This window comes from Watersipora subatra, chromosome 3, assembly GCF_963576615.1.
Source record: "Watersipora subatra chromosome 3, tzWatSuba1.1, whole genome shotgun sequence".
Classification (NCBI taxonomy): Eukaryota; Metazoa; Bryozoa; class Gymnolaemata; order Cheilostomatida; family Watersiporidae; genus Watersipora; species Watersipora subatra.
Window position 1 is genome coordinate 48,119,879 of NC_088710.1, and position 16,222 is coordinate 48,136,100.

The following is a 16,222-nucleotide window of genomic DNA, read 5'->3' on the forward strand; positions in this document are numbered from 1 at the left end:
AAGCTAGGTGAAGTTTAAGCTAACCTAATTTACATGTTTTTATGACAATCATAGTTTTATGTTTTCTTTTTAATTTGCACGAGCTTCTTCACAAGGCTGCAATGCTTCAGAACGCTTTGAATGTCGTATGTTGGAATTATTACGAGTGTGGAGTTGAAGGTTCACTGTAATTTTACATTCGATTTTAGAAAACACACACTAAGGCAATTCCTAGAATTTTTAGACAATTTCTTAAGTTAATTTTATTATATATACATTACTTTCAGCTGGCAGCAGGTTTGGATAAATATAGATCTGATGCCAGTCTGTTGATATGGGATGTGACTAGGATAGCACCGGATGTATCGCTCTCCTCCTCTGATAAATATAGCATATCCTCAGATGAACCTAAGCTAGGCAAGCCAATCGCTGAACTGGGTAAGTTTGTTGTTCTCCATAGATGAAAGCAAGGAATGTACGCATAGAATAAAGAAATTTTAGGCGAAAGGGTTTGATTTATTGATCAAAATTTTTATTAATCTGCTTTTATTCATGTAATTTATTATTTAGTTTTGTTCTTTCCTCTAGGAACCTCGGAGGCAACATATTCCCTTGCATGGACTTCATCCAACACTATAGTTACAGGCATGAACAAGTACTTACGAGTGGTTGATATAAGAGGTAAGACACACGCGTACATAACTTCTTGATCAAACCTTTTGCTTACCATCCTGTGTTGCTAGTGATGGTTTGGACAGATCTATGGTAGCTCTGATGAATTCCATTGTTTTTAAAATCTTTATTAGTCTCTAACACGGTGCTTCTTAAATCGTGGGGCACCCACCCCCTCCTCGGGTGATGCAAAACTCTGTCAAGAGGCACATTTGACCTTTGGGGACATACTTGTTTATTTTGATTTTTTTATTGTCACATAATAAAGCATAATTGCACTTTCACTGCATTAGGGGCTTTGGCCCTCTCATTGTCAGAGTGTGCGCAGGGAACATTCACTCTGGGGCGTATGGGTTTGTTAGCACTAAGCGTGTGCACCATGGGCGGAGCAGCAGTCTGAAGTGTTGAATCTTTTCTTGTACAATTAATAAAGTTATTTTTCACTGTAAGTTGGTCCATATATTTTTTTTCTTTAGCGTTAACAAGAATACCAAATAATACATAAGGGTACTTGAAATAAATTGATAGACAAATGATATTATTTATAGTTCCAGTGCAGAGGGTTTATGAGATGTTTTTTGTCCAAGGGTGCATGACAGAAAATAATTGAGAAGCACTGCTCTAACAAGTTAACAGGCCTTCAAATTTAGGAATAAAATACAAAAAAGGTGAAATAGTGAGGCTTATGTTTTTGGAATTGTTTGTCTTTTGGTTTAGCAGAATTAGGGATTATTTCTTACTATTTACTACATACCTTCTCTTGATCAGGCGCGTCCAAAGATCACTGTAAATGTAAATTGATTGCGCATTAGAGATCTTTAATGATACTTCAACATATGTGTAAGCAAAAAAGAAAAGCTGTCTTTCTAAAACGCATTGAAATTAAATTGACTTGTTTTTTACAAAGTAATTCAACAGCTTAATCTCCCCTTCTACCTGTGGTTAGTCCTCTCAAGCTCTCCTTCATGAATCCCATTTTTTACACTTAGACCCATGCAAGTTTGTTAAGACAACACAGACAAAGGCGGTGTATGGCATATCCGTTGACCCGCAGAATGAGGAAAGAGGCGTAGCATCATTTATAGAGAATCAAGTATGCATTTGGGATATGAGGTCATTTAACAAAGCACTTCATACGCTGCCTCTTCAAAAAGCACCCATTGTAAAGGTATGTATTCGCTTGTTGTCATGGTAGTCAAGCTGTAAAATGAAACGAGAAACGACATATAAAGGGTTTAAAATGTTGAATTTTATGCAAGGTTTTATTGCAATTCAAAACAGGGCTTTCTCGTGAATGTAATTTAAATATTGTTTTTCCATTTTCTTTTTCCTTGAAGTTATCAGAAAAACTTGCCATTATTCAAAGCAATAAAGTTGGTAAAGTTAGCTTGTTGAATATATTTTCCTATGCAGTATGTATCTTAGCTATCGGATGAATATGATGTATTAGCTATCTAAAATGCAGACACAAAGTAATGATATGTGCTAACTAAGGCTTCATATGTACATACACTGATTATATGTGCTAACTAAGGCTTCATATGTACATACACTCCTTATATGTGCTAGCTAAGGCTTCATATGTACATAAGCTGATTATATGTGCTAGCTAAGGCTTCATATGTACACACACTAATTATATGTGCTAGCTAAGGCTTCATATGTACATACACTGATTGTATGTGCTAGCTAAGGCTTCATATGTACATACACTGATTATATGTGGTAATAATACAGATTGGCTGGTGCCCTAAGAGGTCTGGACTACTCGCATGTCTGAGCAGAGATAGCACAGCCATTCAGGTATTCGACATTCAGCATTCTTTCACCAGAGACTATGAATATGACCTTACCGTCAGTGGGAGACCTGTAGAAAGTGAGTTGACAACTCCCTTGCTTGTTCATGAATCCTCTGAACTTATCTATTGCATGTATTTAACCATCTTCTTAGCTGTGGTCAACTTCTGACAGAGAGAAAGGCTAGGAGTAGATATCATTCATTTATATTATCAGAGCAAATTCACAGGAATTACTTGTGGTATTCAAGCAGGTTAAACATGAAATTTCTACAAACTTTATAACGAATAAACTTTATATTCTGATTTCTGGCAAAAAAATTTTGATTTGTATTCCACTTTCTGCTCTTTGCGTGATCGGGCACTCAAATACTGCTGACTTCGCATTTTTACTGTTGCCCAGGAAATATTTTTATTAAGTGTTTTTAGGGAAACAATGAAAAGACAAAAATGTTTTCATAGTTGTAGGCGCAGTTATAACGGTAGATCTTGCACTAATAGTAGAGCTTTTTGAAATATCAGAACAAGTTTGGTAAAAGCAAAAAAGGCTTGAAGTGATATTAAACTTGGCTGTAATATTGGTCATAGTGCCTGGCAGCGGCACAGAGCAAACTTACATTCGTTGCCAATATTCAAAGAATATCAGGTGCGATAGCCGCGCATCCCTAGTTATATTCGCAATAAGGTTGGTTATATGATGAATATAAGGCTATCATAAAGTAAGTTTTAAAAAATCCGCCCGACGAGAAAATTGACTGGTGATATTTTATTGCCCATAGCATTAAGTGTTTAACCACATACAGTAATACTTCAACTTACGAGTGCTCCAACGTACGAGAAACTTAAGATACGAGCCAGCTTTCTAGCAAGTTTTAGCACTAACATACGAGCCATGTTTGAGATACGAGCACTTGAGTGAGTTGCCAAGTATGCCGGAGGTGTTTTATTAGAACAGCATCACTCTGTATTTTTCAACTGCTCAGGTTATACTGTTGTACCGTGTTTTTTGTGCACGATTTTCTGTGCAGAATTATGTGAATTAAAAGTACTGTGCGTAGACCGAAAGTTTGCCAGTAAAATGAAAGATAATACAAAGAAAAAGCAAATAATAACAGTCGATATTAAACGGAAAAGTATTGAAAAATATGCGAAATGTGTATGCGTGATTCAGATAGCTCGGCAATATGACAGAAATACATTCATAATTATCAAACAGAAGGATTATATTCAGGGCATTTAGTTCGCAAAAGGATTAGCCATAGTTTCTAAACGGTGCAGCGATCTTCACGACCGCTGATGGCATTGGACAAACAATTGGCCGGTGACAGCGTAACTGAAACGATGCAATGTGAAAAGGCCGGCGCTATCTATCCAAACTGTTTAATAGACATTCGGACAAGTTGGCTAGTGGTCGTGTGTTAACCATTTGTGACGACACCTGTGTTCGTCCTAATCGCAACATGTTGCAAGGGCGACAAAGGCAAACGTCCTTAGATAGGTTTATCTTAAAACGGCCGGCTAGTCGTGAAAGCGAAAAAAAGGAAAGATTTCTCGCTAACCAGTGAGAAATTTCAAACTATGAACGCCGAAGAAATTTTAATTACGTTTAGTTGAAAATGAAAGTTTGCTTTTAGGTTTGCTTCTAAGTTTGTCTTTTAACACTTTGATAAAATCTAAATTTATCAAAGTCAACTGTTGTAACGAAGGATAACTTATATCTCCCTCCCTGGCAAATGCGAGTGTTAACTGCTATTGTATGTATTTAATTTTACATTTTAATTAATCACATTTTCTTGCATTATTTTTTATTTGTTGCTTTTTGAAAGCATGTAGTACGTAAGGACAATAGCCAACATGTTCTTTCTGTTACAACATCTTGTTTTGAGTGTTTTATTTGCCTTTTTTAGAGTATGGAAACCAATCAATATATATTTAATTGTTCTATATATAAATTAATTGCACCAACATGCGAGTAAATTGACATACGAGCTCAGTCTCGGAACGCATTAAGCTCGTAAGTTGAAGTATGACTGTAACTATATTGGCAATACTATGCAAGGATACTCAATAACTTATAATTATTCCATGAGTAAGTTACTCTCAATTGTAACAAATTTGTATATCCTCATAATGATTTTTTACCAAAATGCCTACAATTTGCATTCATGTTTTTTATTAAACTATCAAAAAGATATTTTAAGAAAACTTGAGAATATTTTGGAGCGCAGGATCTATCAAATTGCGCAATGGATAAGCTAATCAACAGAAATATTATGACATAAGCACTTTGGAGGCATCCGATTTGTTACTGAGTAAGGGGTTTTTGTGTCAAGTAGACATTCAAAAGCAACAGCGGCGTTGTGTGTGCTTCACATGTTACTTTTGGCAGCAAAGATTTGTTTTTTTCATTCAATACCCTCTATTGGTTAGTCAATTACTGCAGTCAAAATTCGGAGTTGTCTTCTCTAGTTACTTATTAACTGCCACAAGATAACTTCACATTGTAACACTTGAAGTTTAACTGTAATTAGTGAACCACCTTAAGCCTATGCCTTAAGAATGTGTATGAGTCTATTAGTAAGTATGCACTATATTCTCACTAGACTGTTTTGTAATTAACTTTTCCAAATTTTCTATTTGACAATTTGAGATGAATGCAGTTTGTTATTTCATTTAAACCAAGTTAGTTAAGCTGAGTATCATAGTTACAGACCACAAATTATATTGAAGTTGAGCATCTTTTAAATATCAAGACAGCACGCAACATTTAGTGTGAGATGGTGCGTATTTTTACGGACTATCATATACAAATGTTTATTGCAGCTCCGTATCGTGACCAAATAGCATCATTTGCATGGCACCCGTTTGATGAGAACAGGCTTTTGAGCATCAATGTCGATGCAGGCGTATGTAACCTCCGGATGTTTGAAAGAATTGCTCTGGTTAGTGTTATTATTCTATCTTCCGCCCGTGTCTTTTTAAAAGATGTGATCGTATGAGTGACCATCACAGCCTCTCATTCTATTATGTTGTGTTTTGCAGTATTTTGTGTGAAATTGTTGTTGTATGGCAGCCATTAATTAATAATGCCTTTTGTAGAAGAACAAACAATAAATTAATATGGGTACATCTAACTTGAAAGTAAAGCGATGTAAGGAACCTTGTTGAAGCAATAAAGGTTTTTATATTGATTCCTGCTTTTAATGTGCATATAATAATAATTTCAGTTCTTCAGTAAACCATTTAGTAATTAGTAGAAGTTTCTTATGTGAAAGCTCAGTGATTGGTCACTTGGTCTGTACTTCCAACTTAAGTTAGTTCTCCATAGTTGCATTGACGTTGCTTTGTACCTGATAGTATTGGTCTGAAATGACTGAAAATATACGGGAATTATGTAATGTAAATAATAAAATAATTGAATTAGTTTGAATTTTTTACTCTATAGAGTAGTTCGGCAGTAATCCTGTTTTAAAAACTAAAATAGATATAGATAGTTTAGATTAGCAATGACAGAAATTATCTACTATCCATACTTGAAGTTACTTGAGATGTATTTTTTATGGACGCCTATTGCTGACGCCTATTACTGACACCTATTGCTGACACCTATTACTGACACCTATTACGGACACCTATTGCTGACACCTATTACTGACACCTATCGCTGACACCTATGACTGACTCCCATTGCTGACACCTATGGCTGACACCTATTGCTGACACCTATGACTGACTCCTATTGCTGACGCCTATTGCTGACGCCTATGACTGACTCCTATTGCTGACGCCTATTGCTGACGCCTATGACTGACTCCTATTGCTGATGCCTATTGCTGACGCCTATGACTGACTCCTATTGCTGACGCCTATTGCTGACGCCTATTACTGACACCTATGGCTGACACCTATGACTGACTCCCATTGCTCACACCTATGGCTGACACCTATGGCTGACACCTATTGCTGACACCTATTGCTGACGCCTGTTGCTGACTCCTATGACTGACTCCTATTGCTGACGCCTATTACTGACACCTATGGCTGACACCTATGACTGACTCCCATTGCTCACACCTATGGCTGACACCTATGACTGACACCTATTGCTGACACCTATTGCTGACACCTATTGCTGACACCTATGACTGACTCCTATTGCTGACGCCTATTGCTGACGCCTATGACCGACTCCTATTGCTGACACCTATGACTGACTCCTATTGCTGACGCCTATGACCGACTCCTATTGCTGACACCTATGATTGACTCCTATTGCTGACGCCTATTGCTGACACCTATTGCTGTCACTTATTGCTGACACCTATGACTGACTCCTATTGCTGACGCCTATTGCTGACGCCTATTGCTGACGCCTATTACTGACACCTATTACTGACACCTATGACTGACTCCCATTGCTGACACCTATGGCTGACACCTATGGCTGACGTCTAGTGCTGACACCTAGTGCTGACACCTATTGCTGATGCCTATTGCTGATGTTTATTGCTGATGCCTTTTGCTAACATCTATTGCTGACACCTCTTGCTGACGCCTAATGCTAATACCTATTGCTAATACCTATTGCTGGCTCTTATTGCTGACAACTTTTGCGAAGGGTATAATAGCAGGCTTGCACCTTAGCAAGCATATATATATATATATATATATATATATATATATATATATATATATATATATATATATATATCATTGTCAAGGTTTTTATTAGCCTATTAGTTGAACACCTTTTATAGCTTTGAGGTGTTTATTTGTATACCTCAGGATATGAATCCTAGTGGCACTGCCCAAGAATTGTGTTTCTCTCAAGTCAAGCAGTTGGGATTCTTCAAGTTTGACAACTGCAATGATATTAGCTCTGTGATGAGAAGCCGAGCTATCAACATGTATGGCCTTCAGGTATGTCACCATCCTACATGTATTTTTGCGAGTATTTGTTTTTGGTTGTATGCCTTATTTACCCAGCGACTTACAGCACTACCAGGATTGAGATTCTGCAATGGGTCATTAAAAAGCTGCACAGTCTGGTTCCTTGTACAATTCGGTGTAGTCTAGCAGTGTTCTACGTTACAAGTTGTTAGTGAAACTGCACTGGACAGTATGTTCCCCACTAACTTTTAGTTGTTAGCTAAAAGAGTGTGCTTGACTGTGATGAGCAGTCTGACTCCTAGGGCTATTTTTGTCTTGTAGTTTTATGTCAGACTGTTTCATGTCAATGGTCATTGCCTAGACTTTTCATTGCTTTAATACCGGCCTGTGAAACATTTTCATTCAATCATTGTTAGTGTTTTACCATTAAATCATGGTAAAACCTTACATGGAAACCATGGTTTCCATGTAAGGTTTTATGGCATATACTGTAAAGCCTCTATTTGAATGCCACTTTCACATTCTTTGATCATTACGAACCCATAACAGCTAGTGATCAGTAGAAGTGTTCAAAAAATCGTACTAATAATGACTCGGTTACATCTATAACACTTTTTTCGTTGTTGCTGTAGTGTGCCATGACTGTAGGTACACTTGAGTGTACCTGAGAAGATCGATCGTCACAATCATTAGAAGCTCACTCCAATTTTAAGTTAGAAATATCCAAATCCAATCCATTGTTTTCAGATTTGCCCATCATGTGGTTTACAATCAGACCTTCAAGCATTTTGATTAGCTAATGAGAATATTTTTCAGGAACACCATACAACTTAATAGCAGCCATTGTTATGGCGTATCAAAGTCCGGTTTTTAACTCCAAAGCTTTACAGTTTTTTCTTTAAAACTTTAAAAACAACATCATCAAAATAATTAATAACTGCATCCGGCTAATAGTAGTTCCTGGTTTGACTTGGTGGATACTTCGATGTATATGAAAAACAATTTTGCAAAAATGCTGAGAACGAACGGCATTAATGTCATTCCACCCGAAGAAGAGTGCAAATTATAGGCAGCATTAACATTGCTTCACCCATAAAAGGATTAAATTTAACTTCCCAAAATTCTAACAAGCTAGCCAAAAATTGCAGCGCCACCCTCTATTAGAACGTCACCTTTAATAAAAGGCCACTATAGGGTAAGGATTGAAAATACTAGGCAATGGCATTCAAATAGGGTTTTACGGTAAATCAATATTTTTGATACATTATCATGTTCAGCTATTTTCAGTTCGTTAAAAGTATTACAGGTGCTTTGGCGAGGTTATGTGGATCATTTGCTCTAACATTCACAAAAAATTGTTTTGTATAATAAGACATTTCTGGGGATTTTTGTGCAAATTGGAGTTGATAAGTTGAATTAGAGTTTAAAGCAGTCAATATTCAAAGTATTTTGTTAACAGCACTTGAGAGATGACAACAGTATATCACTTGAAATAGAGCCTAACAAGCCAGAAACGGAGCTATGGAAGTGGGCGGAGCATCTAACTAGACTAGTGGAATCTGATGGCCACTTTTCAATGCCTGAGGTTGGGGCAGACGGAGTGTCAGCTAATACCCACCTGATAGGCGCCAAGCATGTTTTGGAGAAACTGAACTCTCATAAAATATTTATCGACTGGCAGGGCTCAGCAGATGAGACTCTTCCCCCTTTAGTTCACTACGAGAATATTGAGCGGTCGGTTTCAGACACGGAACATGTCGTTGTCAGACATGGAACATGCTTCATGATTTCTGTTTGCCTTTGATTGCGTTTTACTTATGCTGCTACAAGCACTAACATTAGCATATATATGTAAATATTTGTGAGCATACATTGTTTTAGAGGTAAATGTTTGAAGATCTGTCAGTGGCCATGCAGGTTGGAGTCGTTCAATTTTGCTGAGATTTCACAAAAGACATCTGAGGATTTAAACATGCCTTCAAGCGGTGAACCGGTGGACTATGTAACAGCTGTGACGAGCAGGTCTTTTCTTGATGCTTTTCCTCCATTCTCTTTTTAAGTTTATGTTTTTGTCTGCTAAAATTTCTCCATTTTTAGTGCTATAAACTTTCGTAAACAAACTTCGATGTAGCGCATTTTAACCAAATTGACGGTTACAGCCTAATTAATTTAAGTGGCAAATATAACGCAAAAACAATCTGGAAAAATGTTTTTACATTTTTACAATGTTTACCTCTTGCTAGGAGAAGACAATTTCAGATTTGCGTCCTCCAGATAAATTAAGCATATACCTGTATACTTCATGTCAGGAAAAGATAATTCTAGATTATTTGATGCATTGTTAAAAACTCAGCAATGCCTGAATGGCATTATACACATTTATATCTGTTCTAATCATGTGGTTGAAGTTTATGCTTTCACTTTAGTAATTATGACTTTTACCCCTCGTTTTAATTGGTTTTTAGAAATAAGGAAATAATAAGCATAGAATATTTATTTTGATACAACAAATTCGACAGGTGATTTGACTCGTTGTATGCAGCCTACCTTAGAGGATTAGGTTTGGCGCTCTCCCGTATTGATTTCTCTGCAGCGAGTTTAACAGCATAAATGGAGTTATTTCATAAATTTCTGCTTTAATAACCAGTTATTGTTTCAGGTTAGAGCAGGAAGGCTTCTATGAGAAGGCAACTGCCATTGCTTTGTTTCATGGCAAGATTGACGATGCACTAAAGATTCTGAATCGTGGCTCTGAATATGGTTCGTCTGTCTGACATTCTGTCTTGTAAATTTTATTACCACCGATCTTTGCCCTTCACATGGGCATGATAATATTGTATTAACAATGTTGGTAAACTAGAATAAGAATAACTGCAGATCAAAAATAACTTTAAAGTTCATTGGGAGCGAGGATTACTCGGGCGTTAACCAATACGTTTGACACATTCTTTTGTTGGTGTTGGTACGAGGTCTAACGCTTTTGCTCTTCGGCTAATTCTGTTAGTTTCTCGTTTTTTTCATTTTAATAGGTATCAAACAGTGTATTTGTCTATCGCTATCATCTTTTCTTGGGCCATGAAATTTAAGAAGAGTGAATGTTGAGAACTCCCATTTTATTGGTAAATATACAGTCATGGCAGGTATTAGTAACAAGTGGTGAGTGCATATAAAGTCTCGCGAAAAAAATATGACTATCAGCATTATGACTCGCTGACTGCGGGCGCTTGAAAGCCTTTGTTTATGCAGCTACGTGGTGTAAGGCAACCTTGCATGGCCTTCCCATTTGGGCACCAGCTAGAATTGATAAGTTTTGAGCTATATGGCTGCTGTCACAAGAAATATCTTTTCATATTGTTTGTTCAATGGCAGTTACTGCTTCGTGGGAGATTAACACTTGTTGAGTCGTGTTGCTCGAAAGTCAAAGGTTTTTGCGATTTATTAATATTTGCTTTAGTGCAAATACATGCATTAATAATTTACTAAAGCATTTGCATGCATACTCCAATATATGCTGATCTCACATATGGGTTGACCTTTGAAAAACTGGCCAGAAAATGAAGAATTTTATAAAATGTTTAACATAAATCGCTCTCATAAGTACCATAGGGTGGTTTTAACTGGTAAAAACAGTGTCAATTTGCAATGCTTTGATAATAGTTCAATTAGCAAAGCGTGGTTGAATTTCTCCTTATTTTACTCCTTCAAACTAATAAAACTGATTTCAAATGACCAGCATGTGCACTATTACTTACATTCATGTGAACCATTAACCATTCCCAGAGTGCTATTATGATCGGTGATTGGAAAAAGAAAATGGCACCGCCCAGAGTAAATATATTATGCTTAATTAGACGTGATTGTTCTTCATTGATGTTCTTCAAGATGCAATTGTTAGAAATAGCTTTGTCTAGTTCAGTCTCTGTTTTTATGAATGTGTTTATTAAAAACTAGTAATATCAATAATATTATTATTATTTTAGATTCATGATATCAATGACATTATTATTATTTTAGTATTATGGTATCGATGACTTTGTCTCTTTGAGATCTCATGCACTCCTTAGCTGATTTTTTCGCTAGATGAATATTTGTAGGTTTAAAGTCAGTATAGGCGAATATATATGGTAGAAATACCGTATATCCCGCATATAAGCCTATTCTAGAATATATATGGTAGAAATACCGTATATCCCGCATATAAGCCTATTCTAGAATATACATGGTAGAAATACCGTATATCCCGCATATAAGCCTATTCTAGAATATACATGGTAGAAATACCGTATATCCCGCATATAAGCCTATTCTAGAATATACATGGTAGAAATACCGTATATCCCGCATATAAGCCTATTCTAGAATATATATGGTAGAAATATCGTATATCCCGCATATAAGCCTATTCTAGAATATATATGGTAGAAATACCGTATATCCCGCATATAAGCCTATTTTAGAACGCAACAATTTTTTACATAATTTATTGGGCCGGTTTATACGCGCATAACTCTGATTGAAAGCAAATGAAATGACATTATGCTAACCTAATTTCAACAACTACTGCTCAAATGTTGAGACATTCCGTACCATTATTAATTTTATCGTTATTAATAAAAGTGAAACATAACAATATTGGTTACCATTATCATCAACTCTGTTGCTACCAAATAACTTTTTTTACTGAGACTGTTAAATTTTTGGTAAAACCAAATATTTGACATCGGCATAAGTTGTCATAACATTTATCCAAATTAATGAGCATAAAATTTTACGTCATGTCATTTTGCATCTGGCACGTTATGGCATCAGATATCATCTGATGCCATAAAAAGGCCACCAATGTGTGGCAGAATGAGTTCGGACACTTGTTTGTCCTCTTCATACTATCATGGTTGAAAAGTTGAGCATGTTCCGAGTCAGACGAGTTACCATTATTACTACAGCTCACAGCATTATTATTAATGTTAAAAATAAATACACGCTGTCACTACTACTATTGCGCAATAGATAATCATCATAAGTCAATTTATCTACAATTTGTGAAACTCACTTAACTGTAATGCGTCTGATCATCACGAAGTACAAATCGCTATAAAGCAGTGTTTTGCAAAGCAAAACTTCAAAAACAAGCCTTCAAAACCTGCTCCGCTTTCGCAACTTTTGCTTTGATAGATACGTATGGTGTGTTACGATTTATAGGGTCGACTTTTATGCGAATTCTTATAAATTCCCTGACTTCAGGGCTGTTCTAGGATCGGCTTATATACGACATAGGCTTATATGCAGTGACACCAGTATCACACCATCTATCTGTCATCTGATTGATTTTTTTACTATGTAATTTTATGGATCGGTTTTCAGCAATAGCCAATGAGACAAACAAAGGGATTAACCTCAGCATAGTCGCCATGGCATTGGCTGGTATCAACACAACTAACAATGCTCTATGGCTGTCCAAGTGTCGGGAGCTGCACAACAAGATAGACAATCCTTATCTCAGGGCTACCTTTGCATTCCTCACTTGTAGCAACAGTGATTATGATCAGATTTTGGTAAGTCTTCCTATGTGTTTCCGTACTTGTTTGAGTTGGAAGCATCAGGGTACAATTCTCAGTTCAAATCTTCAGTGCAATGAGTCATATTTAGCGTGGTCACATTTCATACCATCAGTACAATGAGTCATACTTTGGGTATTCACATTTCATACCATCAGTACAATGAGTCATATTTAGGGTGGTCACATTTCATACCATCAATACAATGAGTCGTACTTGGGGTGTACAATGAGTCATACTTGGGTGGTCCCATTTCATACCATCAGTACAATGAGTCATACTTAGGGTGTTCACAGTTCATGCTATCGGTACAATGAGTCATATTTAACAGCGATGTCAACGTGCCACGTTTGACTAGAAAAAAATAGGACATTAAAAAATCAAAACAAAATATATTTTTCACCTAATAACCAACATGTACAGAGTAACGGTTGATGCTCCTCAAACTCTATTGTCATCAGCTGAAAGACCATTAGCAACCCATAGGTGATAATTACATATGTTTGAAAAGGTTGTTGACAAACTGCTGAAAATGGACACTTTTTACACTCATCAGTTAACCATTGTGATACACGGTAACCATTTTGTGTCTTGTATTGGTAAATGTTAGTTTTACTTGTGATCACACGCGTTGGGGACTTGTAGTTATGTGTTACAATATGATTTGTCAATGAGAACGCAACTATGATCAGTAAAAAATTGTATTTGCAATTGCCTTAGCTGCTTTTTTAGACACTTCAAGGTCCTATGTTTTACTTGATTCCAAGGCTTTAAAGGTTGACTTGCAACAAAATTCACATAACAGTTATTTGGTATCAAAAGATTCACCATGTCTTACTCTGCTGTGATGTAGGCGCAAAATATGTGGAAATGTGATTACAAGCTCCTAAAAGCTCAAAAATGACCAGTTGATCGCTGCCATCACGAAAACGCCATAGGAATCAATTTATTTCTCTGACGTACTCAAAAAATTTGGTTATTGTTTTGACACGTGATGTTATCACATGAATTGTTAAAAGCCAATAAAAGGCTCAATATAAAACTTCTCGTAGCACTAGTTTATGGGTTTTACCGAAAAGCCCGTATCAAGTATAGATGCTCACTACTTCACAGTTTTATTTCAGCTTGATCTAATCATCTAGTCGTAATCTGATCATGTGACCTATACTTCCTGCCAAATAGGGCAAACAATTTTTGCAGCATTTTTCGACTATCACAGGTGACCAACAATCTCGTCATGTTTGTCAGAGGATGATATGCACTCCTTGGAGCTAAGGTTAAAAAATTAAACGATTTTTTACAGTAGGTTTTGAGATATCAGTGCTTAAAATGACAGCATTACAATGATAATGAAACAGACGCGTAAGGACAATAGACATGGTTTTATTGAATGCGAGAAGTATATTTGTGAAAATATTTTGACGAATGAGGTTGCATGAAAGTGTAAACATAAGCCATCTTGTTCAGCTACGTTCCATTTGAGCCGTTTTGGAAAGGGATTCCAATATATGACGTTTTCGTGATGGCTGTGATTAACTGTTCGTTTTTTAGCTTTTAAGAGCTTGTAACCACGTTTCCACATGGCCCACTAGTGTATAGGGATTGTGCTGGCGTAGTACATGGCCCTCTAACGTATGTAAGTGTCTTTCTATTTTGCAGAGCAGCAAATCTGGAATTTCCATAGCTGATAGAGTAGCATTCGCCTGTATCTTCTTACCGGATGTCGAGCTCAGAGCTTATATCTCATCATTGCAGGCAGAGGTCATCAGCGAGGGCAACCTTTCTGGGGTGCTTGTTACCGGTCGGTGTCTTGGACAGGGGCGGATCTACTGTGGTGCATATGGTGCAAATGCACCACCATAAATGTGGCAAAAAATTTAAAAAAAAGATTTAAAATCCATCAAGAATTGAGTAAATTACAATTCATTTCACTGATAACTTGCTTTGGGAGGAAATGAACAAAAACGGCCTTGTAGAGCTCGTTATAACAAACCAGTTTTAATAACATTGACCTGAATTTGTTTAGCTTATAAACAAATGAGAGTGGTCCCAATAAACATCCCCAATTGATCCACAACTTTTTCGAAAAAAGTACTACAAGCAATTTTAAAAGCAAAATGTCTCAAAAGAAAGGTCAAGAATGAACTTTGAATCATTTCTTTCGACGACAAAACAACAATTCAAAAAAGTATGCCCTAATATGTCTGTTTTATAATAGCATCGTTATGTAACTAATACTACGAAACTTTTTTTATGCATAGACATGATATACATAGTATAAGGAACATTATAAAACACCAATTTAATTAATCATATTTAATGTCAATTTTTACCTCTAAACTTGTTGTTTGCTGCAAATAAATGATTACACTTTTTTGGGCTCAAACACACCTCTCCTTCATTCTAAGATGCCTAAATTTCAAAAAGTTCCGCTAGCGCGGGGCCAGGTAAGGGGGGGTCGCCCCGCGCACCCCTCCCACTCTAGATATATTACACAAATTTTGCACCACGAACTTTTTTTCCTAGATCCGCCCCTGCTTGGACGACTCTTAAACTTCTAAATTCTGTTTCATGATGGAGAAATTGAAAATTTATCATGCCAAGAGTTTTTAAAAATACTATTAGTATATAATAAAGTTTTAACATTAGGTTTTATCCTGTTTTTCAATTTAATCAATTAGTTTTTGTTTGATTCATCCAAAGGCTACATATAATAATAATAATAATAATAAATATGTGTTAAGGATAGTGTGACACCACCAAAGTCTATGCATGTAGTAAAGACGGTTAAGTGGCAAACAACCTTTTTAATCGGCAGAAATTTTGTGGAATATACTTTTATCGTTTTCCTCCCTCATGCATGAGTGGCGACATAAATAAGTGACAATTGCTTTATTAGTATTCAATTTCTAAATATATATAAACAAAACATTAAATTCTCCCATTTTGACTTACGCTTGAAATATTTAAACAGAATTTTGTTTCTATTCCTGCTAAGTGAACAATTGCATAGGCAGCCCTAAAATGTTTAATCAACAGTGTTTGAATGGGACATTGCTTGAAGGGCTGGTTAATTTGATGCCATTTTAAATTTAATTTTGAAATGATCCAGAATAAATAGCATCTACTACCTCGTGAAGTTTTTAAATTTCTTGTATCACACTTTTGAGGTGAAGAAAGCGATTAGACATGTGGTTTGCTTATTTACACTAGCGGATCATTTACTTTTTATGCTGGCCAATAGAATTCATCGTAGAGCAGCCATTGGTTATAGCTAGCTAGTCATTAGCATGGTCAACTAGTGTTTATTAATATAGTCTTTAATATCAC

The 16,222-nt window shown here is 36.2% G+C and overlaps 1 protein-coding gene across 1 annotated transcript in view; it reads left to right on the forward strand.

The window, feature by feature from the left end:
- The window catches only part of LOC137389710 (GATOR2 complex protein MIOS-B-like), a 40,512-nt gene that overhangs the window by 10,218 nt on the left and 14,072 nt on the right, over positions 1-16,222 (forward strand). Inside the window, exons 6-16 of the mRNA XM_068075789.1 lie at positions 267-417; positions 568-660; positions 1,641-1,819; positions 2,389-2,527; positions 5,271-5,389; positions 7,233-7,367; positions 8,797-9,071; positions 9,219-9,359; positions 9,997-10,097; positions 12,699-12,889; positions 14,552-14,693. Of these exons, the coding sequence (XP_067931890.1) occupies positions 267-417; positions 568-660; positions 1,641-1,819; positions 2,389-2,527; positions 5,271-5,389; positions 7,233-7,367; positions 8,797-9,071; positions 9,219-9,359; positions 9,997-10,097; positions 12,699-12,889; positions 14,552-14,693 (1,666 nt within the window). The remainder of the gene's footprint in view (positions 1-266; positions 418-567; positions 661-1,640; positions 1,820-2,388; positions 2,528-5,270; positions 5,390-7,232; positions 7,368-8,796; positions 9,072-9,218; positions 9,360-9,996; positions 10,098-12,698; positions 12,890-14,551; positions 14,694-16,222) is intronic.